General features: G+C 41.4%; 2 protein-coding genes across 5 annotated transcripts in view; one reads left to right on the forward strand and one right to left on the reverse strand.

The window, feature by feature from the left end:
* The window catches only part of LOC121730453 (anillin-like), a 49,300-nt gene extending 30,708 nt beyond the window's left edge, over positions 1-18,592 (forward strand). For 3 of the 4 annotated variants that reach the window (XM_042119493.1, XM_042119510.1, XM_042119518.1), the window contains 12 exons: positions 5,376-5,626; positions 6,272-6,476; positions 6,763-6,913; positions 14,069-14,144; positions 14,456-14,590; positions 15,062-15,229; positions 15,440-15,592; positions 15,681-15,771; positions 15,879-16,025; positions 16,254-16,474; positions 16,690-17,058; positions 17,253-18,592. In XM_042119493.1, the coding sequence (XP_041975427.1) occupies positions 5,376-5,626; positions 6,272-6,476; positions 6,763-6,913; positions 14,069-14,144; positions 14,456-14,590; positions 15,062-15,229; positions 15,440-15,592; positions 15,681-15,771; positions 15,879-16,025; positions 16,254-16,474; positions 16,690-17,058; positions 17,253-17,552 (2,267 nt within the window). In that variant the 3' untranslated portion in view covers positions 17,553-18,592. The remainder of the gene's footprint in view (positions 1-5,375; positions 5,627-6,271; positions 6,477-6,762; positions 6,914-14,068; positions 14,145-14,455; positions 14,591-15,061; positions 15,230-15,439; positions 15,593-15,680; positions 15,772-15,878; positions 16,026-16,253; positions 16,475-16,689; positions 17,059-17,252) is intronic. The other variant, XM_042119502.1, reaches the window with a different exon arrangement.
* Positions 18,593-19,088: 496 nt separating this feature from the next.
* On the reverse strand, positions 19,089-20,963 carry LOC121730711. Its single transcript, XM_042119853.1, has 3 exons — positions 20,883-20,963; positions 19,397-19,541; positions 19,089-19,220 (listed from the first exon to the last, which is right to left on the reverse strand). The coding sequence occupies exons 1-3, from the start codon at positions 20,897-20,899 to the stop codon at positions 19,122-19,124; spliced, it is 261 nt and encodes an 86-aa protein (XP_041975787.1). The 5' UTR covers positions 20,900-20,963; the 3' UTR covers positions 19,089-19,121.
* Positions 20,964-23,639: the final 2,676 nt, after the last annotated feature.

Below are 23,639 nucleotides of genomic sequence, written 5' to 3' on the forward strand. Positions count from 1 at the left end.
CAAGGTATCAAAGTACGGGGCACTGAGTAAGGCGAGCCAGATGTCGCCAACCTTGACTGGACTGGTCGCCCTTTTGCCCTTTTTGTCCCGCGCCAGATTTTACGTGTTAACTACGAGCGATTAGGGCTCATTGTTCTGCTAATATATTCATTCATGTATCTAGACTAATGATAGTGATCTGCTAGCGCGTACAATGCCTATTGAAGTTAGGACGTACTTCTTTTGAACAATACTTGAAGAAGTCGTAAGTAGTGAGTAGCGGCGTAACTCTTATGTGTTCACTACACAGTGAGTAGTAACTCTACTGACCTATAAAAGCATTCGTCTACATGTCTTTTGTGTAAGATCCTGAGCAAATCGTTTGAATATTTAAGAAGCTTCTAAATTCTTTCTAGCTGAAGTCTCTCCCTCATTAGAGTTATTTGGTACCTCGTGGGCAAAATTATCAATTCTATTTGGGTTCTATTTGGGTTCAGACATCACATTGGTCGTCCAAATATGACCGAGAACTTTCTATTAGTTCTGTGAGCATTGTTTATTATGAAATCAACTTCATCACTGATTACTATTAAGGGTGCACGATTAGGACGACCCTGACATTTTTTTGCTGCTTTTTTGCCAACCGCCTTTCAATGGGTGGAAAATAATTAGGTATTCAATGAGTCGGCGAACAACAGCTGCTTCCTGTTGCCGTGGGCCGGTTCCACTTGTGTGATCCCGTCATATGTCGTGAGGAGCACGCAAAGGGCGCACCTGTTTCGTGCGGTGGACGGTGGGACCTTGGGACACTGACGAGATAGTCGTTTGAGTAGGCAATATCACATTAACGAGAGGATTTAGTCCGCGGAGTAGGTGTGTATTGTAACGTCGAGGCGAAGGTGACACCTTGCGGTACGCCGGGGCCGGCGGTAACGGTCGGCCGCGTGCTGGTGCGCCGATCATTGTCGATTGTCGATATCTAACGGAACCGCCACAATGAGCTTCTGAAAATTGTGCTTGTGCAATCGAGCGCGAAAACGCCGCGGGCGTGGGACTGCGAGCCGCAGCGGGCGAGTCGCTCGGCCGCCGCAGCCGCGCGCGCACGTGTCTCCATGGTTACGTGGTCGCGCACTGGTTTACCTATCCGACGTGTGATAACGCCGCACATAGACGAAGTAAGTTTTAACTTTGTACCCGAGTGTTTCGTCCCTCTAGCCGGTATTGAAATAGGATGGTCTCATATGTTGTTACCTCTTTCATTTTGATACCTGCAGCTGCAGCCAGGTCTGAAATATTCAGTTAGCTTTTGTAAACTTTTTTAAAATTAAGGTATAAGTTTTTACAAAACTCATAATACAAGTTCATATTTGAGCTTGGTTGCAAATGGACTTTTCAGCTGGGAGCTTTTTAGAAACTTTCAGAATAGATTTGTTTCTTGTGAAACATGTTTGTCAGCAAAATTGTAAAGCCAAGCATAACGCACACGTTCATCTATTGACTATCGGTATTCGCGCGTCACAGAACTTTAGCTCGTTATATTGTTAGCTATCGAGGAAATCCAACATCACCTTCGTATGTATTTCTTAATGTTGCATTGGTCAAGGTGGAAATCCTATTATTATTATACGTATAATAGTAATAGTATAATAGTAATCTAAATAGAAAATATGTAGAGTCAGCGACTAGGAGATCCTTGATTGAATTTTATGGTTCTGAACCTAATTCAGTGGTTTTTATATAGCTCGCACTACACGCGACCTTAATAAGTACATCTGTGACCGGTGGGCGGTGACGGCTGTGACTGATCGCAGCTTTTTTGTTTAAGGGCGGTACATGGCCCAATGAGATTTTTCGGGGTGTCGTTGGAGCTATAACAACTGGGAAGTCACATTAGCTTAGGTCACAGTTTCAACTAAATTAAGCGCCATACCAAAAATATTAGTTTTAGTTAATTTCTCAGCAATTTCAACTTAAAACCAGACGCAAATGGTACATACTCTGACTATAAAGTCACAATACAAAAACATTTAGTTACGTTGTCCTTCGACATAGGCCTCCCCCATTTCCTTCCGTTTAGTTCCGTTCTCCATCAGGCTGTTCTTCCCTTTGGGTGGTCATTCTCTTATCGTTTGGTCTTTTCATCCTTTTCGTCGTTTTTTGTGTCTAGGACACCGTTCTATGATGTCCTTTGTCCGTTTTCTGACTATAAACTAAAGGTTTTAATGACTATACGTTATCATATCTAGCCTCTTGTACAATCAAGGTTTTAATTTTGAAACATCCGTAGTTAAACTCTTTAAAATATTATTGAAATATTGTGCAACATCCTACATGTGGTCGGGTACCACTAGCCACAGTCACCACACCCTGAGACGTCATCCGATGCAGTGATTAATGCCAAATGACGCGCTGCTTAAAATCGATAAAACTGGCAAGAGACAATCCGGCTTAATCAAGATCCACTTAATACTTTATATATGGGATTTGATACTTAAGGGAATTATGAAACTTGACTAAAGGGCCTGGCTTGCGTAGAGTTTGGAGACCTAGCCGACTATTTGTTGGTGCAGGTCCTATAGTACTTCTACTACTAAGTACTTACTATTCTACCTGCCTACTGCCTACTGCCTACTGCCTATTGCCTATTGATTGACCACAAGATCGAGGAAAACCTGTCGAGGAAAAACTGCGCATATCTTGCTACGTTATATTTCCCCACGCGGCGAATCTTGAGCTTTGCATAATATTAAGCTTAGTTTACGGAGAATAAGATGATGCTATTATTGAAAGTTCTGAGCTGAGAGGTTCAGAACTTCAGACAGAAGGAATAGGAATCCGTGCGGATCCCGGTTCATCAAGTGGATAGTAGTATATATTATGATAATATGATAATAATTATCATGTTATCATAATATATGTGGTGGTGTGGTGGTAGGCATCTGTGTAGCCCCGACGTTCAGAGAATATTTGAAAAAATTTATTCTGAATAAAAAATTTTGAGTTTGAGTTTGAGTTTGAATTATTTACTACTATTAATAGTACTAGATGATCCGGTCAACTTCCTATTACCTTCCTCCTAATCTAATCTTTCCCAGGATTTCCACGAACATATTTTTAAGACAAAAAATTGGCCAAATCGGCTCTCGAATTGCGAGACTCTTAAAATTTATAATTAATTTTTATTTATACTTATAGATAGTTTAGTTTAATAATAATAATAATCAACTTTGAAAAGGAGAAGGCTATACTAATCTCGGTTACTAAACAATGTTATCAAAAACCTTACTTTTATAGGCATGTAAATTTCTCAACCGAATTTTTTGTTATCATAAATAATAATAATTTCACAAGAATTGGAACAAAGCCCACTTGCATAATGTACTCGTTACAATATAATACACGAATATAATTAACGCTAACTGTACATTATTGTGGCCGTGTACTGAAATTGAGGACCATCATCATCAGGTGTTACCCACCGGCAACACTTCACGCGCGAGTTTCGACGAATGGAGGTGTGAGGCTCGTGCTCACTGCATATTACTTCTTTTTCAATATTGTGTTGTGTGATACGTACAAAATAAACTTTTCTTATTCTTTCTCTCCGTACCATTCTTTGTAATTCCTTAAAACTCTCGCGCGGAACATAATCCATAATATCAACCACTAATATTATAAATGCGAAAGTGTGTCTGTCTGTTACCTCTTCACGCCGAAACCGCTGAACCGATTTTGCTGAAATTTGGTATGGCGATACTTTGAGTCCCTGGAAAGGATAGGATAGGATTCTGTTCATTCCCGCACGATTAACTAATTGTGGCGTAACTCCAGCTCCGTTGCGGCCGTCATCTAGTTCCTTTTTTTTATGAAATGGGGGCAAACGAGCAAACGGGTTACCTGATGGAAAGCAACTTCCGTCGCCCATGGACACTCGCAGCATCAGAAGAGCTGCAGGTGCGTTGCCGGCCTTTTAAGAGTAATAGTAATAGGGGAGGGTAGGGAAGGGAATAGAGTAGGGGATTGGGCCTCCGGTAAACTCACTCATTCGGCGAAACACAGCGCAAGCGCTGTTTCACGCCGGTTTTCTGTGAGAACGTGGTATTTCTCCGGTCGAGCCGGCCCATTCGTGCCGAAGCATAGCTCTCCCACGTAAATCATAAATAAGTGTTTGAATAAATGCATCACGAACATTACCTTATCATGAACTAAGGAGAACTGTTCAGCATGATTCATAAGGCGCTTTCACTTTTACCGCGGTCCGCGAGTTAGGAGAGCAATACGGTAGCAGCCCGGTCGCGCTCGGCTGAACACCGGACACCACGTCTGTTGCACCAGGCTTGACCTCTAGGACCTAGGTATTGAGATCGATGGCACGTAGACCGAAATTGACAGCTTGGCATCGGTTAGTTATAGCACATAGGAAAGTGAATATTCGTCCTAGCTCTCATGCATCATTTTATATTTCAACATATTTCCTCGTGAAGGAGACCAATCACAAAGACAATTTTCTCCAGCGTAGCTTAGGTAGAGTTCGTCAAGATATGGAAGAGTTGAGCCTGAATAAAATATAATATACAAAAGTTATTATTAAAATATATTGAGGAAACAGTAATTATGGTAACGGAATAAAAAATTATAATCAGGTGTTACAGCGCGCTGTATCCTTCAGTCAGTGCGGCTTCAGCGACGCCGGCGTGTGATCATTATAATTATTATAACGACGTAGAGTTCTGACATTACGTCATAGTGTTAAGTAACTCGATCTTAACTTGTGTGTTCCAACAGGGGTAGAAAATGTTCCTCCCGGTCGGTGTGAGCACGGCCTTCCTTGGTATGTCTTCAGTGTTATCTTCTTGCCTTTAAAAATAGGGCGAGTTTTTAGGTTTATTTGGTTCCTCTTGATTTCCGAGACATAATAAAGCCTCGTGACCTCGTGTAGAGTAATTATTACTACTGTTGTTTGCTCGTTTAAAGATATAAGATTAGGAAAATATACGGATACATTGGATCAATGATCATAAGTAGGTTCCTCAAAGTTGCCAATTTCAACAACGTAAAACCTGATAAAAGCTGGCGTTTAACTCGGGTAGCCAGTGATTTGTGCAAATGATATTCACGCCACGTTAACCCAGTTAACCAGAAACAATCGGCCAATTAAAATATAAAACGAACGGTTCAACAGCTGAGCGGATAATAAAATAGACGTCAAATTCTGACCTACACTGCGTTTCTGCCAGTTATCTGGTGACGTGCGTCTGACTAGTCTGATGATAATGCTCATTTGTCTTAAAATACGACTCCTAAGGTCAAAAAGCGATACCTATTATAAACGGTGGCACAGGTTTTGTGACGTTTTGTTGTCTAGACTTTACCTCTACAAGTTTTGTTGTTTTCAGACAAACCGGCCAAGCCGGTGCAAGCTAAGACCCCGACCAAGAGTAATTCGGAGAAAAATTCTAGAACCAATTCGAACTCGTCGCTCGCCGACGACAATATAAGCCAGAGCTCCCTCGGGGGAGGGATCAAGGGGAAGCTGGCCGCTCTGTTCAACAAGGAGCAGACGATAAGCGAGACGACGATAGCGAACAAGTTCAAGCAGGAGAGGGACAAGGAGATGGCGATGCTGCAGAACAGATTCCATTATAAGGTTGGTACTATACCATAGGGCATAGATCGTTGTGGTACTCTTAATAGTCTGTATTTAAACTACTCTGTACTTGTAACTCAGCAAGCGTGGAGAAACAAGCGTGAAAAATTTTAACGAAGGTTTGTGATAAATCCTCGGTAAAAAGAATTGCCTGCCGTATATTTACTAACTGTACATTTTTCACACCCCAAATATCGCTTTTTTTTCTATTCAAATCAGGCTACTGTCGATGAGAAATTTGGACCGTGTGTTAACATGTAGGATGTGTTATCACGTAGGACGTGTTAATTTTGTTTGTGTCGGCTTCCCACCACCGCTCTAGCGCCAGAGAAATCCGTGTCGTAACAGACGTGTGAACGCCGCAATCGCTTTCCTAGGTACTAATGTATCGGGCAAATTACAATGTGACGACACGCTACTTCCTATAATGTCGAGCTACATATAGTTTGATCCAGCGTGCTGGCAATAACACTTTACTATGCTTCTTAACGTATTTCGTCGCATTCGGCATTACATACAGTGTCTGTTATACATTAAATATGATTACCGAAGTCATAAAAAAGCTGTTCGCCGATTAGTCATTATTTCTTAGGAATCACATTTCTAATTACTTTGATTTTCAAACCCTCTCTGTATCGATTTCAGAAGCCCCAAAAGGATGAGTCGGACGAGGAGCACAGCGAGCACGAGGGCGCGCCGCTCATGGGCAGCGCCCCTGCCGCGCCCCACCGGAAACCCGAGATCGTCGCCAACATACCCAAGACGCAGCCCGACCACGACGCCGCGAGGGCGGACCAGGACAAAATACAGGATGACAAGGTGGTCGGTGCGCAGCCCGTCAAGAGGAGAAGTGAGTTTCAACTTATAACATGTGTACTCTGTTCATTCAAATGTAAAAAATAAGACAACAATGAAACTTTGGCGGGTTCATTGTTGTATTGTTTATGATAATTATTAACTTGGAAATGAACAGAGCGTAGCTGTATGGCGGTCAAAATTTGCAGCGCCATCATGTAATGCTTAGTTAATGTATTCGAGCTTGTATGTGTCTCGCTCCGATTAAGCTTACGCTCATGTAGCTAGATGACATCTTTAAATTACTACCAGCCAACTGAACGTGTGTTTTACAATTCCAGGTTCGCAGGACTCTCAAATAGTCCTGAACGTCCTGGAGGAAGTGAAGCGGGTGAAAGTGAACGGCAAGGAGGCGGGGGCGGGGCAGGGGGCGGGGCTGTACCCGCGCCTGCCCGACGCCGACCGCAGCGACGACGACTGCGCCGGCTCAAGGTGCGGACACTACGTCCTCGAGTGCATATGCTTCTTCATGTGCATATAGACGCTCGGAGATGCATATGCTGGTGGATAACTTGGATATTTGTGTGACGCTGTGCGCCATCTGTGTGGGTGCACATGAAGGATTTATGTGCATTGTGCATGTAGACGTAGAGATGCAAATCCTGGCGACAGACTTGGAAAGGTTCTGTGTGCTCGATGGTGTGATAATATTGCGCTGTAGTAAACATGTGTATAGACAATAGGCGTGGGGTCTTGAAGATTTTTTACCATCCATGGCCTTAGATATTTATCCGTAACCAACATTTCTAAGAGAAGTAGATTTCAGCAGGCCTCAGTCGTGGAACCTACTTTTCTTAAAGAAAGTTGTAAAAATAGAACTTCACAAAAGCGAGCTGGGCTGAGTCGAAACTCAAAACCCAGAACAGACGATTGTCCATCGTGTAAAACATGCATCGATGTCGAATGACTTATTAGAGAACGGATTATTAGAGAAGGGGGCACTTATATCATGGAATCTGTGTGATGATAAAATATTATTAAAATGTGATGAAGTAGGACTGATACATTTGGTAGGACTTTACATGAGCTTCAAAATTTCCTCAACTGGATTGGCTGACTGAGTAGGTGTTAGATGAAATATAAAGACTTGCTATTGCTAAGACAATAACGTCACAATTTTATATTGGTATTTTTACTGTTGTTGTCTGAACGAATGTCATTTATCATCTTTATACAAAATGCACACTTATACATAGCTATGCATAGCTTATACATAGTGTGTAAACTTAAAAATTATGTTTGTATCGTTATGACGTAACATACAATAATACTAATACCGCTGTACATAAAGAACAAACAAATATTATTAGTATTTGCAATATATTATGCGGTTTTTCCTCGCGTACAGTCGCGGTCACAACCAATGTACTGCTTTTAGACCTTATTTTCATAGTAATAGGATTTAAAAGCTCTACACCGGTTGTGTCGACCGTACCTAGTGGTTGACATTGGTACTAGAGATGCGGGCAACCTGTTCCGATAATGTGCCGATTGTTGATCATCTATTTACTGTTGTACACCTTCCCACGGTCGCAATACGGGCTATTATCGCTTGAACTGTATTAGAATTTAATAATAATATGTTACGTAGCGTATGGCATCACAAAAAACATGAACATGTTGTATAAGCGCTAATGAAATCTCGAAGATAAATTATTATCGATCGATTGAAGTATTCGTGCGTAGGATAGGCGGGTTAAAGTAACTCAAAGGCTGAAAGTAGATGGGAAATAAATTGTTTTAAAACATATTGTATAATGTTCAAAGACCAATTAAACCATATCATGATGGATGGAATGAGTGACAGGCGATGATAGTTGTGATAAGCGCGGTAGCCGTATTACGTTATGTAGTTTAAATTTTTCAAAACAAATTACTTATAGTCGTAGATAGTGCAATTTTAATACACACTACCTGTGTACGACGATACATATAAAGTTGCCTTACAGGCATCATAAAAGTCACTCCAGTCACTTCATGTGGGTCAGTTATCGAGCTGACGGCTTGCGACGGAGAGCTGACGACCGAATCGGTCATGTGGCTTTAGCTGTATTAAAACTCCGTTAGCTACGTCCCTGAACAACATTTTCTGATAATCTTCGTGCTCTGATTTGGTCGTCAGCTCCTACGGCCGTTCCCAATATTTGATCTATCTCTGGTTTTGCCCTACTAGAGATAGGAATAGCTCGCAATTGACATAAAATATATGTCTCTAATGTCAATTGTGAGATATTCCTATCTCTAGTAGGGCAAAACCAGAGATAGATTACATATTGGGAACGGCCGTTAGTCGATTACAATGAACGCCAAGGCAAAATAACTATAAATTTTACAAATATATTAGACGCGCCACCACAAATGAGCTATAATAATTCATAAGATATTGAAGGTTAAGCTAACTATTATCGACCGCGACCAGCTCTAGAAAATTCGACCGCACACGTTCATTAACCCACATTCGGTAAATACATCAGCTAAAGATGCAACAACACAAGTAAGAAGTTAACATCTAACTGCCGCTCTCATAGACGAATATTAATTTCTTACTTGTAATTATTTATTGAAGATTTTGACATAAGCTTCACTCATTAGCTGTCAAACTCTTCATTAAATTTACTATAATTTACGCGACACTCAGAGGCGGTTACTAATTACTATTTCGCATATCGAAGTAAAGAAACAGCGTTCGCATGATAATTTTTTGACGCTAAATGACGATAAATTTTAACTAGGTATAATGATATCATCAAAACATGTCTACCAGCTTATAATTATAGTAGACAATTCGTGTTAAGGCCTCATCGTATCAGCGCCTATTGTAGGTAAAAGACGTTAGTACATAGTGCACACAAACCAGTCTAGATTCTACAAGTGATTAGACCTAATATCGTAATACTTAAATGAGACTGTAATGTTGCCTGTAGCTAGTGTTTAAGTGTTTGTACATTATATACATTAGGGCCTAGGTAATGATAGACTCGACCGGATGTCGGGGACTAATATTTATTTAAATGTGGACCGTCAGCTGACGGGTGACGGTCCGTTTTGACCGACGTGTGAGTCGTAGCACACTAGCGACGTGCCTACTTAAATATAGTTTAGTTTTAATGTTTTCTCATACTTTTGTAATATACTTTTACTTGTGACACGTTCTATATTTGCAACTACTTTTGTCATTAGTAAACTAATATTTATGTCAGTTTTTTGACGCCGGTCCCTTATTGTCAATTCGATTATGGCCTGACCTATTTAAAATCTAAGAATTTTATCAGATCCCTATTAGATAATTATCTTGTTTGGACAATACCTATTCATTTATTAACAGAACAATTATAAAATACATTAAATAAGATTACCTAGAAATATATGACCTAGAGACATTACACCTATAGAAGATGAAATATTATACGTTAACATACATGTTCCAATTACATATAATAAATATTAAAGTAGTTCAATTGTAAAGTAATAGATAAAGCACTACCGTTTGATGGGCTGCACTAGTGAAGGCCGCAGAGTATCAATATCTTGTAAGAACATACTAATAAATAATGATAGATTAGCTATTGCCGTTAGGATCAGTTTACACCGGCGGGACGTGTGAATTAGCGCTGAATTTTCAGACAAAACTTCATTTATTACAATATAAGAAAATATACGTGTCACTGCATCACCAGCGCCACGCTGTGCAGTCCGGTGTTTCTTATAACTGACAAATAAAAAGGTTATCTTCTTGTTACAATGTTCAAATCTCGATGGCGATTTTAAATTCAACGCCGCATCGCGTCTCGTCCCGATGTGGACTGACGTTTAGTTGTAGCTCAGCCTCCGTCTTAAGCTTGTGAAGCACGATAGATGTTACATACACATAAGTACAATATAAATGTTACTACCGGTACATAATAGTGTTAATGTCATTGACGCATTCTACTACCACATAATAACGTACGACATAGTCGATATTAAGTCTAGAGACAGCGCTACTAGTATATACAGTAAATAATCCGACCAAAACTGTTGCACACGACATATTAGAATATTGACAGAAAATTTGTCAAACGTCGAACGAATTTTTTTACTGTCTATGCCGGTGCTGCCGTCTAGCGTGAAAACGTTGCAGTAATATTTCTATTCAAGTACAACTACATAGTTTAAATGATTCAACTAATTTTACAATGATTTTTGGAAATACTTGCTTTTTATGCGTGTTTCATAATAGTTTTAAAGTTTTACCTTCTACACCATCAATGGGCCTAAAAATACAGCCAACCAGTTATTCAGATTTTGTTACAATAGAAATGAAAGAGCGAGAAAAATGTGCTCTAGAGGCGTTTTTGTGGACTTTATAGTGTGTACGATCACTGACAGTGCCGTTTTTACCTTACTTAAGTTCTAATATTATAAGATCGTCAAAAACGCCGGTGTAGCATCCAGCGCTAAATGAACTAATGGCCTGTTTCACCGTTTCCTGATAAGGTGCCCGATAGGGTTATTTGACAGATTTTCCAATTAAGTGGTGGATAGCCTTATCAGGAAGCGGTGAAACAGGCCCTAACTCTTCCCTTTCAGGTGTATGTTAAGTTTTGTCTGTGATAATAAACGTTTACTATATTTTTTTGTACTAATAAAATATTGAAGTGACCTGATGTTTTTATTTACCTGCTGTGCTGTGTTACCTGTTATACAATATTGTGTAAATAAATGGATTTATATCTCGAGCGTTTGTACAGATTCCTTATATACCTTTACATCTATCTAATATGCCAAACGTAATTTATTTATAAAAGTTTGACCATAATGTCATATACTTCTTATTTATTCCGACTATTATATTTGAAATAGATGCCTCTCAGGTAGTTTCTTATACAAGGTGTAACAAAACTAATTGATATAATACTTTGGTGTATGTACTTGTTCCTCTTAGAGAGTGCACTGTAAAAGTAGCAGCGCTGAAACACCAATATATTTTTTTTCACTTTTGTTTCGGGAAACTCGTGACGCTGGGGCGCTTACCCATACAAAAGTTAAAAAAAAATTGACTGCTACTTTCACAGTGAACTCTCTACAAGAAACACATAATTGTACAGTACTAGATGACGCCCGTAATTCTGTTGCGCTAAAATTCGTGTATCGCGCCGGAACCGTACATTTTTCGGGATAAAAAGTATCTTATGTCCTTTCTCGGGTCTCAAAGTATCTCCATACCAAATTTCAGTAAAATCGGTTCAGCGGTTTGGGCGTGAAGAGGTAACAGACAGACAGACACACTTTCGCATTTATAATATAAGTATGGAACCTTTCCTTCTTCTATAGATTCATTGTTAAAAGTAGCAACAAACGTAAGATATTTCAACCAGAGTCAGCCGAGTAACTTCGGAGCCTATTCGATACTAACTAAAAAACTTTTCCTCTTTTTTTATTAGTTCAGAACCAAAGATATAGATAACTTCAGAAAAATGTCGTAAAGACATTTATAGTTTGAACTCTGAAATATTTTAATTTTAGCAGGCGTTAGCTAGATAGCCTTCTTCCAAAGAGCAGACAAACCTAATACGAGTAGGTAATGTTTGATGACTTATATGTAGTACAAAGAAAAAAAACCCTCCCACTTACGTACTTATGTAGTAACTCAGTAGTTATTTGAATGTCCCCCGAGTGTTCGTGCAGTTCCTAAGAGCAATATCTCTTTGTTTTATTCATATAAGTAAACTCCTACACAAAACTGCGAATTCGCATCGCATCGCAATGTCATTTTTAGTATGAGTTTTGTTGCAGATTTTTGCGATGCGATGCGAATTCACAGTTTTATGTGGGAGCCCTAACTCAGTAGAAAATACCTACTTCCATCCCCACGTGAGACATGGATTTCTGTGGGAAGGCTATGTTATGTGTATTATAATTATGTATATTGTGTATCTCTTACATTGTCCTCATACAACATTAAAGCATCTTGTTTGTTTTAGCGATTCGAACCCACCGGTTTAAGTGGTCTGAATCAAATCTTTACCGTCTATTCAGAAATAGTTGAAAAATTGCATTTGAATACATATTTCGTTGATAGTGCAGAGTTCGAGTTTTAACACTTAGATTTGGAAATATGACATCACTAAATTTAGGAGCCCCTCCCACCCCCTGGCACACATTGTTACACTTAGGTTGGGTTGCACCAACTAACTTTAACTATAACTTTAACCAAAGATTTGACATTTTGCATTGTAGTTAAAGTTAAAGTTACTTTAACTTTAACTACTACAAGTTAAACTACTAAAAGTTAAAGTTACTTTAACTTTAACTACAATGCAAAATGTCAAATCTTTGGTTAAAGTTAAAAATGGACGCCATCAAGACGCCATATTTAACCATAACCATAGAGCTCGACAAGGTTTTAAATGCACGAGGCGAAAAAAAGGACTAACGCTGTCATATACAAAAACGCAATTTTCACAGTTCTCCTTTACCAGCAGCGCCCCCGCCCATGTTCATTTATAACCTTGTTGGACCAGCTGTCATCTGTCAATGTCTCCAGTCAAAGTTAAGGTTAAAGTTAAATTTAGCCTTAACTATAACCTTAACTTTAACTACGCCTCTGATGCAACCCAATCTAGTCGACCATCCATAAATTACTACACGTAAAGGAGCAAGCAGCCCCCCCCCCCCCCCTGGATGGTCCCTTAAAAGACTATAACAAAATATGATAATAATTTATTCCCATTTTTAGGTTTTCTGTTGTAAAAATAGAAAATTACTCTAAATAATTAAAAAGTCAAAATAATTTAAGGTACCAGCCACAGACATGTTAAGTTATTCAATATAGATACCGCATGTCCCTCCATTTCTATGAAAACGAGCGTGCCACTTTCTTAGGGCTCCGTACCCAAAGGTAAAAAGACAGACATCGAGGTCTCAGTAATAGGGTCCCGCTATTACTGAGACTTCGATGTCTGTCCGTCTGTCCGTCTGTGTCCAGGCTGTAACTCAAGAACCGCTATATTGTGTATATTTGTTGCCGCTATAACAAAAAATACTAACGTGATTTTTTTGGCCTTTTTCGCTCTATATCAATAATGGCAACAGGTAGGTAGATGATTTTTTCTCAAAGTCCTTAATTCAATGTGTACTTTAATATTTTATAATAATATTAAAATAAAATAAAAAATTAAGGGGGGCTCCCATACAAAAACACAATTTTTGGCCTAATTTTGCAATTTACTCTATAATGGCACGGAACCCTACGTGCGCGAATGCGACTCGTACTTGGCCAATTATTTTTATACGTCATAAATGGTAAACCTTAAATTAACTTTCATTAAATCAACTGAAATATTAAAATAAATCGAAAACCTTTTAATTTCATAAAAATAAACCTTATTGCTGCTGCGGAACCCTTCATGGGCGAGTCGAACTCGCACTTGGCCGGTTTTTATTATTAGTAAGATTATGTTATATCTACGCAAAAGCATCGCTAGAGATTATAAATCCATTCTTTGCACAGTTGTAACCACAAACAGCATGGTAAATAAATACTAAAATGTATGTAAAGAGTTACATCTATATTACAAAATGCTAATATAGATCTTTACATTGCAGTGTGGAGGATATCCCGGACAAGCTGAACAAGTCAGACAACTGGGCGGAGACCTCCTTCGGCAGGGAAGTCATGAATGTGAGTTAGGTCACAAATAGAAATACCTAGAGACAGCCACACTCGGAGAGATTTAATTATAACTTAACATTAATTGAACGAAGTATTTGACATTAGCATATCGATACATTTTCTGTCAAACTCTCTTAATTAAATCACCATGAACAGATCATCAGATGTCTATGAGTGTAGCTACGAAATCTCTAGATGAATATAATTGTAACTTGATCTCAACATAACGTCTGTTTTATCAGTAATTGTTTTGCTCAATCGTTTAAGGGAAAGTTTGCAAAACAAAAAAAGAGTATGTAAAAACCAACATGATATTGCAGATCGTGAAGCGCAACAACAGCAGCTACAAGAAGGCGGTGGCGTCGGAGTCGGAGTCGGAGTACGATAGCGAGCTGGACGACCTGCTCGACGAGGCGCTGGACGACGAGGGACCCACTCCGCCTAAGCAGAATAAGGTACGCCGGACAAACAATACCCGACTACAATACAGCCAGGACAAGGGTTTCGATCTTAGTAGTCTATGTAATGCATGATGCGGATGTACGATTTAATAGTAAATAGGAAAGTATTTTTACCCATACAACATATGGGTAAAAATACTTTCCTATTTACTATTAAATCGTACACCCGCTGATTAATTCTTATTTTCACATCGAATGACAAGACAAGGTGTGATTGCCTTTATCTAGCTGTCTAGCTCATCGGAAATTTGCATAGCATACAAAGACAGCAAACCTTGTGCACGTAATACACTGTGTCAATATCTTTATTATAAAGGGGGATAGAGCTATATATATTATGATGCACGTGAACGCATTTTGCAACAGTCAAAACTTTGAGACGCGGAGACGTCATATCGACGCAAAATTTGAGAAATTTGTTACCACGTCTCACGGTTTTGAATTTAACCGGCGACGCGCTTGCAGCAAAGCGGGCTGTCGTCATCGAGTTTCGTGTACCAGGAGCAGGGGGCGTTCCGCTCGCCGCTGAAGACCACGCCCGCCGCCCCTGCCACGCCCGCTACCCCCGCCGCACCCCCCACCCGCGCGCACGAGCTAGTGCACAGTGTCAGCTTCTATCGCCGCATGCAGGCCGTGAGTATCACTTTATAAACTTATTTAGACTTTTTATTTGTACTACTTAAAATAATGTTTCAGAATGAATAATATTTTGATGATTGATTCATTGATGAGCTAGGATGAGGAAATATTATAATCGATTTGCTACGTAATATTTTAAAAGCAGTGCAATTATTACACTTCATTTGAATGATACTATAGAAACGTACTGTTATGATATTACAGAACAGCACGCCATCGACGCCAGTGCGTACAATCCGTCACGCGTCGCCGGAGCACGAGGCCACGCCCTCCGAGCCGCCCGCCGCGGTCACCGTGCGCCAGCGCATCAAGGAGCTGCAAGCGGAGATCAACAAGCAGAACACCGTCATATCTCAGGTATTTACTGACTTTTAGTTCATTTCCGTTCGTGGTTCAATTTAATATAACTCATGACTTTAAATGATTAAACGAATTAATGTCACAGGCGAGTCAGGCCTTAAACCTCTGCGCCGCCACCGTCGAGTTCAGCGGATCCACGGAGCAGGCGGAGGGGGAGAGACTCCTGCTGCTAGCGAGTAAGTTGAATAACAATTTGTCAATAATTGCGATTTTCTGGTTTTAATAAATGTATTGTTTACGTTATTCTTACACTAATTATATTCGCTTCTAAAATGTGTTTTAGCTCATCGTCGCCAAGCGTGCGTGCACGAGGTGCAGCGGCTGCAGGTGGAGGGCGCCGGCCCGGCCGCCGCCGCCGGCGCCGCCGAGCTGCGCCTCTCCGGCATCCGCATACCGCTGCGCCGCGACTACGTGCGCCAGTTGCACGCAGGTACGCACTCTTACTAAGGCCCCCTTTTCTCAATTTTGAAAAAAAAAATACATACCTACAGTTCACAGGTACCGGTACCAACATGTACTGTTTGTTATGTAATATAAGAGCAGAAGAAGGAATATTAATAGAGGGAAATAAATTCGGTCGTAATTCAGGTCGGACAGTGATATATTGTGCAAGTTTTTAAAAACTCGTTAACAATAAGTCGCTAATGTTTTTTTGCAGACGGCGCGGTCGGCCACCACGCGGTGTGCCTTCTGAAGTGCCGCGACCGCGTGCTGGCGACGTCCATGCAGCTGACGTCGCCGCAGCCGCTGCACTTCGCCGACGACGTGCGCATGGACGGCCTCGCCAGCGACTTCAAGGTCACCGTCGAGGTCTACCTGCTGCAGGCCTCCAAGGAGCTGCTGCCGCACGACGTCAAGTACCACATATCCAACAAGAAGGTTCGTGTACCACGAAAAAAATACTGTTGTACTTTGTTTCTATCACACAACAATTCAGTTCAATAAAGAAACAGTATGCGCATTCGTTGGATGAAATAACATTTCTGTTTATTCATTACGTTACATTGCACCTAAACAGAGTATATTTAAAAAATGTTGTAAAGGAAAAATGTGTTGGCGAGTGACGTGTGTTGATTGTGACGTGCGACCCGCAGGGCAACTCGAAGCTGCTGACGCCCAAGTCGAAGGTGTCGGAGCTGAAGACGCCGCGCGTGCAGAGCCCGGCGGGCCCGGGCGCCGTGCGCGCGCCGCAGTTCCAGCTGCACGGGTACTGCATCTTCGCGCTGGCGCAGGCGTCGCGTCGCAGCTTCACGCTCAACAAGGTGCCCGCCGGCAGCCCGCTGGAGGGCGCGCTACACGTGGACATCTCCGCACGCGTGCGCCGCCCCCCGCCCCAGCCGCACGCCGCCTTCCTCACCGCCTACGACGACGTCAGCGGCCTCGGCGCCTGGCACCGCCGCTGGTTCCGCCTCGAGGCGCCCGTGCTCTCCTACTGGAAGTACCCCGAGGACGTTCAGAAAAAGGTACCCGCGAAACAATACACGCCTACATTCTTTTATTCAACGCATCACTAAGGCTGTTTACACGCACGCTGCAGCGGCAGCGGCACGCCACCGCGGCGGACCCATAGACACACAAGGATGAGTATTGCAGCGGCGTGTGTGTAAACAGCCTAACTGATAATATGTTCTAATCTGTGCGAACGCCCCGTCCCTAGATCCCGATAGGCGACATCGACCTGTCGGCGGTGGTGTCGGAGCGTGTGGTGGCGGCGCCGCGCGACCTGTGCGCGCGACCGCACACGCTGTTGCTGGAGACGCTGGCGGGCGAGGAGGGGGCGGAGCGGGAGGGTGGGTCGCTGGTGCTGGCGCGCGGGCCGGACGGCCGCCTGCGGCGCCGCCACCTGCTGGCCGCGGACGGCGCGCGTGACCGCGACCTGTGGCTGACGCGCCTCAACGACGCGCTCGAGTACGTGCGCTGCACGCAGCCCGCCGACGCCGACCAGCCGCCCGCGTAATGTGTGCGCGTGTAACTTCGAGCGCATTCGGCCAAGCAAAAACGAAATGACTTCTGAAGACTTTTTTCAATTATGTTTAACGCAGTTTTAATAATTATTCCACCAATCAACACACAAAGACCAAACAAAACTCGTTTATGTTCGGTCGAATGCGGTCTGTAAGTACCAACATGTGTTTTGCGTGCGAGAATGGTTGCATCGTCACAGTGTAAAATAGTTGTGACTTGTGATATTCTGTTTCGAGAGCACGACAATGCTCGCTCCTGCTAATTTGTACTACGCGTATGCTCGATTATGTGTCCTGGTCAGTTGTAACTTGTAACAGAACAACGGAGACGATTGGAATGAACGTACCTGTTTTAACGAATATATAGTCGCTTGTTATCCACCTAGAATCTAGATTATATGTACGATTAACAGATAGGCCGGATATGCCTGTTATCTGTGTGTTGCTATTTGAAATAGCAAGTTTTGTGGTGTGAATGTCATTTTTATCAATGAAGTAATCTGATTGGATTTTATAGCTTTAGTTTTAGATTATTTTAGAATAACAAAGTATTATTATTAATATATTTAAGGTTCGATATTACTACTATATTTGCAGGTTTTAAATAAAAATTGTATACACTCAAAAATAATTATGCTTGTATAATATCATCACAATATCTTGAGAATGGAATTTAAGGCAAATTAAATGAAACAATTAATTTATACGTGTAAGTCCTTGAATGTACAAACAACAGGAAACAGAAATTCTATTTTAAGGAGCGAAATTATAAATTGTTATTATTAATGATTTGCGTATTCGTACATAACCGCCTTATGTGCTATTTTAACATATCTATGTATTTTAGTATAACTATAAGGTTTTATTTTAGACTACCGACAGGTACTGATTTCTATGACAAACTTTAACTATACGTTAGTAATAGTATTGTGAGTATTTTATTAGTGTAATATTCGAATGCGAATGCAATAAACTAACCTACCAATATGCAATGTGTACATAGTCGACTACAACAATATATTACTGAAAGTACTACATGTTTGTCATTTATTGAGACCTATTATTATTTTACCTAGCGTTTGGACTGAAATATTAAAGTGATTATTATCGTATCGTTATAGTCTGGACACCGAATAAAGAGAAATTACATTGACCTGTAGCTGCTTATCTCTTTCATACTCGTTACCTCATGTCTACGTGTCGGACACTTTTTCGTGTTCGTATTAAAAAAAACAAGCAGCTATATGAGTATCAAATTAATAAGAATTCAATAGGTTAAGAAAGTAAAAACAGGTTGATTTTAAATAAGGTAAACACGTTTTGTTGTTTACCTATTTATATGAAAACATTACATAGGTTATGTCAACAAGAGACTGTATCGAACATCAAGTTAACACCCGTAGGTTAACACAAACATTCGGTAAGTAAAAAGTAATTAACATTTTATTCAAGTACAAAAAAAAAATCATTGCTATCCTATTTATTTTATAAATAAAAAAAACTTCTATATTGTTATCATTTATCTTCTGTTATATCATATTTTATGTCCTAGGGTTGTGTCGTCACTCGTCGTCGTCGTAGCGCTCCGGCTTCTGCGGCAGGTCGTCGTCGCGCGGCTTGTGTCCGCCCGGCGCGGGCGACATCGCGCTGCGCAGGTCGTGCTGCAACAACCGATACGTAGCTACAGTTGTTGTCTATTCGCGTGAATACATAGTAAACGTATTTTATGTAAGGTAGTAAGTATCCGATTCGTTCCACTTCTTAGTTATGTTTCAAGGTCTTTCTCATTTCGCTACGTAATTACTTAACTGAGTTATAAACTCTAGTGCTATCTCACCAGGAAGTGTCTGCAGATCCTGGCGAACTGGCCGCAGTCGAAGAGCGCGGCCGGCGAGCGCTTGCCCCCCGACCAGTCGCGGCTGAACGTCACCTGTCCCGACACCAGCGCCGCCAACGTCAGTAGCGTCAGACCCGCGAGCAACCTGCGACAATGAGCGAGTTACAGGCGAGTGAACAGTACACGTGAGCTCCGAGGCGTGGGAGCTAAGGAGGGCCGCAAAGTACCGCGCATTCCGATGGGGATTGCGAGTTATTTTGCGGCCCTTAGCCCCTGTGCAAACCACTGTCACAATATTGGCAACATCGGTAGTCGGTGGATACGTCACACACGGCCTGCAACATCTCGTGACGTCACGCGGTGCGTCTACCGCGGTCACCGCGTACTACGTCATAACGCACCAAGCAACGGCTACCTTAACGCTACCCGCGTGTAGTCCTGTGTAAACTGTCAACGTATAGGACATAGGTAGGTACAGGGCGCGCTGACGTCGTAGCATAATGCATATATAAAGTAAGAGTACTGGGATTCTTCATTACGTCATAATGCACTAAGGATAAGAATTTCACACAACAGTTCCGTCGTCGGTGGCGACGCCCGGCGCCCGCTAGTTACGCACATCACACATGTGACGTCACACAGTTGTAAGGGTTCTATTTTTCATATTACTAACACTTGCAGGGGCTTCTATCTACATAACATTTAATTTCTAACATGATTGGATGTGTGGCGGTACCCACATTTCGCCTAACATTCCTGCATCGTGCTATCGAAGTTTTCTGAGCGCGTCGGTACATATACGACACCTGAAATGTATCACGCGGGTGGCCTGACCGAGCATACCACCTAGCTCGGTCGGAAGATCGTCCTATAGGGTCACCACGCATATTCCCACATTGGTGACCCTCGACAGAACACGCCTCTATCATCATCACACAGGTTTTAATGGCTACCATATTTTCTTAGTTATTTAGATTATTATTAATTATTATGAATACACCAAAAAACTATTGATACACTCTTTGACATCGTATTACCCACAAAATCCGTCGTATTTGCAGTGTTTAACAATTAACTATTAGTGCTAAACTAAACCATGGAGCAGTAGTGTTAAATGTAGTGCTAAAGTGGTGCTAAACGTCTATGGATCCGTTGTGTTGCGGAGCGTTACCACAACACGATACGTTACTTTGTTCCAAAGACGCAACGGATAGGAGCAACATGGCTTCGAACGGTCACACAGCACACCGCTTTTATCTCACATGGTCTATCGTCTACTCTACTTTATCACTAATTAAATATTAATTCAATCATCTATAAACAAAAATGAATTCTTAATTTTGTTAGTCTCGCCGTAACCTGAGAATGGCTCAACCGATTTTGCTGATTTTAGTATAGATTAATCGTGAAAGTCCAGGGAAGAGTTTACAAGCGACGCGAAGTTCATCGGGACATCTAGTTCGTTAATAATAATGAGAACAGGTACCTCCAGGAGGGCGCCATGTCGGGTGTCGCGGTCCGGGCGGGAATACTCCGCCGCGGGTCGACCCGGCGTATTTATACCGCGCCTACAGGATAACTCCCGACGATATTTACTCCTCTGTTAAATTGTACCATTTCCATATTCCATTTTTATATAGTTGAGCGGGTTCCGTACGATAAATGGTGTTTTCATATTTTGTTCTTAAACGTACATCAGTTTCCTTAATTGGTGCTATAGATAGTAGTGTAAACAACACAAAATGCAATAGAGCCCTATTCAGGCAAGATTTGGGGTTGTCAATGCCTGACTTGGTACGTCCAACATCGAGCCTAGAGACACCTTGCTACCTTATTATCGGCTGTGATATGTAGTTATCATTATATCCAATTTGTTATCAGTTCCCACTGACCCCTAATACTAGTGCACCCCTATAACAGCCGGTCGTGGGCAGCCCGATACCTTTGATCGACAGATCCTTTGTGGCTGCACCGGACAATACGTGAGACGCGACAGGTGCGCCATTGTGTGACCCCTCCCCCGCGCCCCGCCCCGCCCCCCACACCGCACTTGCGAGCCGCTGCGTAAATCTCCCTGTGCGGGCCACTTTGATGCGATATATTTAGAATGGTCTAACTGTAGGATTTGCGGGCCTTTGTCTGCCCAGGCCCGGTCGGGGGCTCCAGGAGTATGTGAGATTGTAGAGCCTCGACTATAAATATTTTGCTGATAACATCTGTGGGCTGTGGCCTGTGGGAGGCTACTTCACGACCACACCGCTGAACCGATTCTGCTGAAATATCTATGTATACCAAAGTATAGACTATATTATATTTTATGAGTCCCGGGAAAGGACTAAGGGTGCTTTTTATGCCAGAAAAATGTACGGTTCCCGCGCGATATACAAATTTAGGCGCAACGGAGTTGCGGGCAAAATCTGGTATTTTATTTAAAATCAGCTAGGAAAAAAACCCAGCTTTTATCTGTAATTAAACAGTTCCGTAATTTTATTATTACTTTTAAATAACATAATGTTTTTAAAATTCCAGTTTAAGACGGAAATAATAGCCGCGGCCCGTGCTGTCTTGTCGCAACATCGAGCCAGCAGCTTGCAGAATCCAGTCCATGATCTGTTGCGACTCGCGCGTCGTCTACGGTCTGACTTGTAAGTCCTCATGTTTTCTTCTCTTAATAATTTTTATAATTAAGTACTAGTTTAATTGCAATGCAACTTCGTTTTCTATCCATTTTTCGCGAATCGACATTGAAATTTTAGAAAAAGTGTTGTTTTTTACCAAAGGGGATATTAGAAAAGTAGTCAAAGTTTCCTCTGACACAATGCAATAAATTATAATAGTGTATGACAGAGTTTGAATTATCTGCGACTTGCGAGCTATTAATAAACTTATTGACGAGAATTATCATATTGTCGATTTGGAATGAGGAAATATCTCGCGAGATGTACCAATAGTATCATCCGATAGGCGATCCGTGGTTGGTCGTATAATTTCGAAATCGCATCGTATTTGGTATCCATAATAATTTTTTATAAAAGTACATTTGTAATTTAACTTGAGTATTATGCATTTTTATGTCTACTCTTGTAGACTCGATAACAATTAACATATGAGCCTCCAGCCTGCCTAGCATACGCCAACGAGATATCTCACTCTCGAGATAATTAAAAACTACTCGTCTCATAATGTCAAAATCTCGCAATTATCTCGACAAAACTCTATAAAAATGTGTTATTTCGATGATAGATCTACTTGAGAAAAAATGTTTGTCATGCTAGGGTCAATAGAGATGAAGAGACAAACCATCAAACATCGAGAAAACATGTAGAGTGAGACTCGTTGGCGTATGCTAGGCAGGCTGTGCATCAACTTACTCTACTATCTTAATACTTTGCTTCTTATCTTAAAATAACTTCGCGAAGGAGCCGTATGGAATAGATTAGTCAAAATTCGATTCTCGGATGTCTTTTACAGACATAATCATATTTTCGGTATTATCTGGTCATATAGCATCTAACTCTGGTTCAAAAGTGCGTTGGCGGCTAACCAACGTAGTTTTTGGCACATGTACAGTTCGCACTGGTCGCTCTAGTTCTAATTATTATCAGATCGTAATTATACCATTACCTACCTTAATAGTTCGACGCGAGTTCGATTAATTAATTATTGTTAAATATAAGTTATGTGTTCTTGATTATTGAAGCCGGAATTGGGCGCCATGTGCTGTGTGCACGGATATTTTTGCGCGTGACCGCTCTCGCTGAGCCGTCGGACCAGTTCTGTCAGTTCTGTCAGTTATGTCATAGGTCACAGCAATAATATTGTGGTGTTCGGTAGCGGGGTCACGGCAGAGTCCGTCCGGCCGCGGTCGCCTCTGCTCGGTGAGTGATTTATAGAGTAAATACAATCAGATAGAGGTAGAGCCCCCTATTGGGAGTTGCAAAGACGACGCCGATATAATCTTTGACATCTGCAGTAGTTTGTCATAGTTAAAGTTACCTAAAAACCGCAGTACATTTTATATTCTGTAGCATTACTCTAGCTAGCGAAACCCATCGATCAATTTCACGCCGATTTTCTAAAAAGCTGTAGAATGCGGCTGTTCAACCGTCATGCTATTGCATTTATGCTCAGCATAAAGTTAATATACCTAGCAGAATAGAGAAACAAAGGCCTGAGCAAGAGAGATGTCACTATCAGTAACACTGCGTGGTAAAAAGAGACGTGTGATACATGACAGCAGCAC

This window comes from Aricia agestis, chromosome 1 (genome assembly GCF_905147365.1).
Source record: "Aricia agestis chromosome 1, ilAriAges1.1, whole genome shotgun sequence".
In the NCBI taxonomy this organism is placed as follows: domain Eukaryota; kingdom Metazoa; phylum Arthropoda; class Insecta; order Lepidoptera; family Lycaenidae; genus Aricia; species Aricia agestis.

What these genes read in the sequence shown, in the direction of transcription:
- LOC121730711 (XM_042119853.1), bottom strand. An exon ending in GGATCTGCAGACACTTCCTG is followed by an intron (nt 19,221 to 19,396) that starts GTGAGATAGCAC and finishes CGGTTGTTGCAG; the next exon opens with CACGACCTGCGCAGCGCGAT.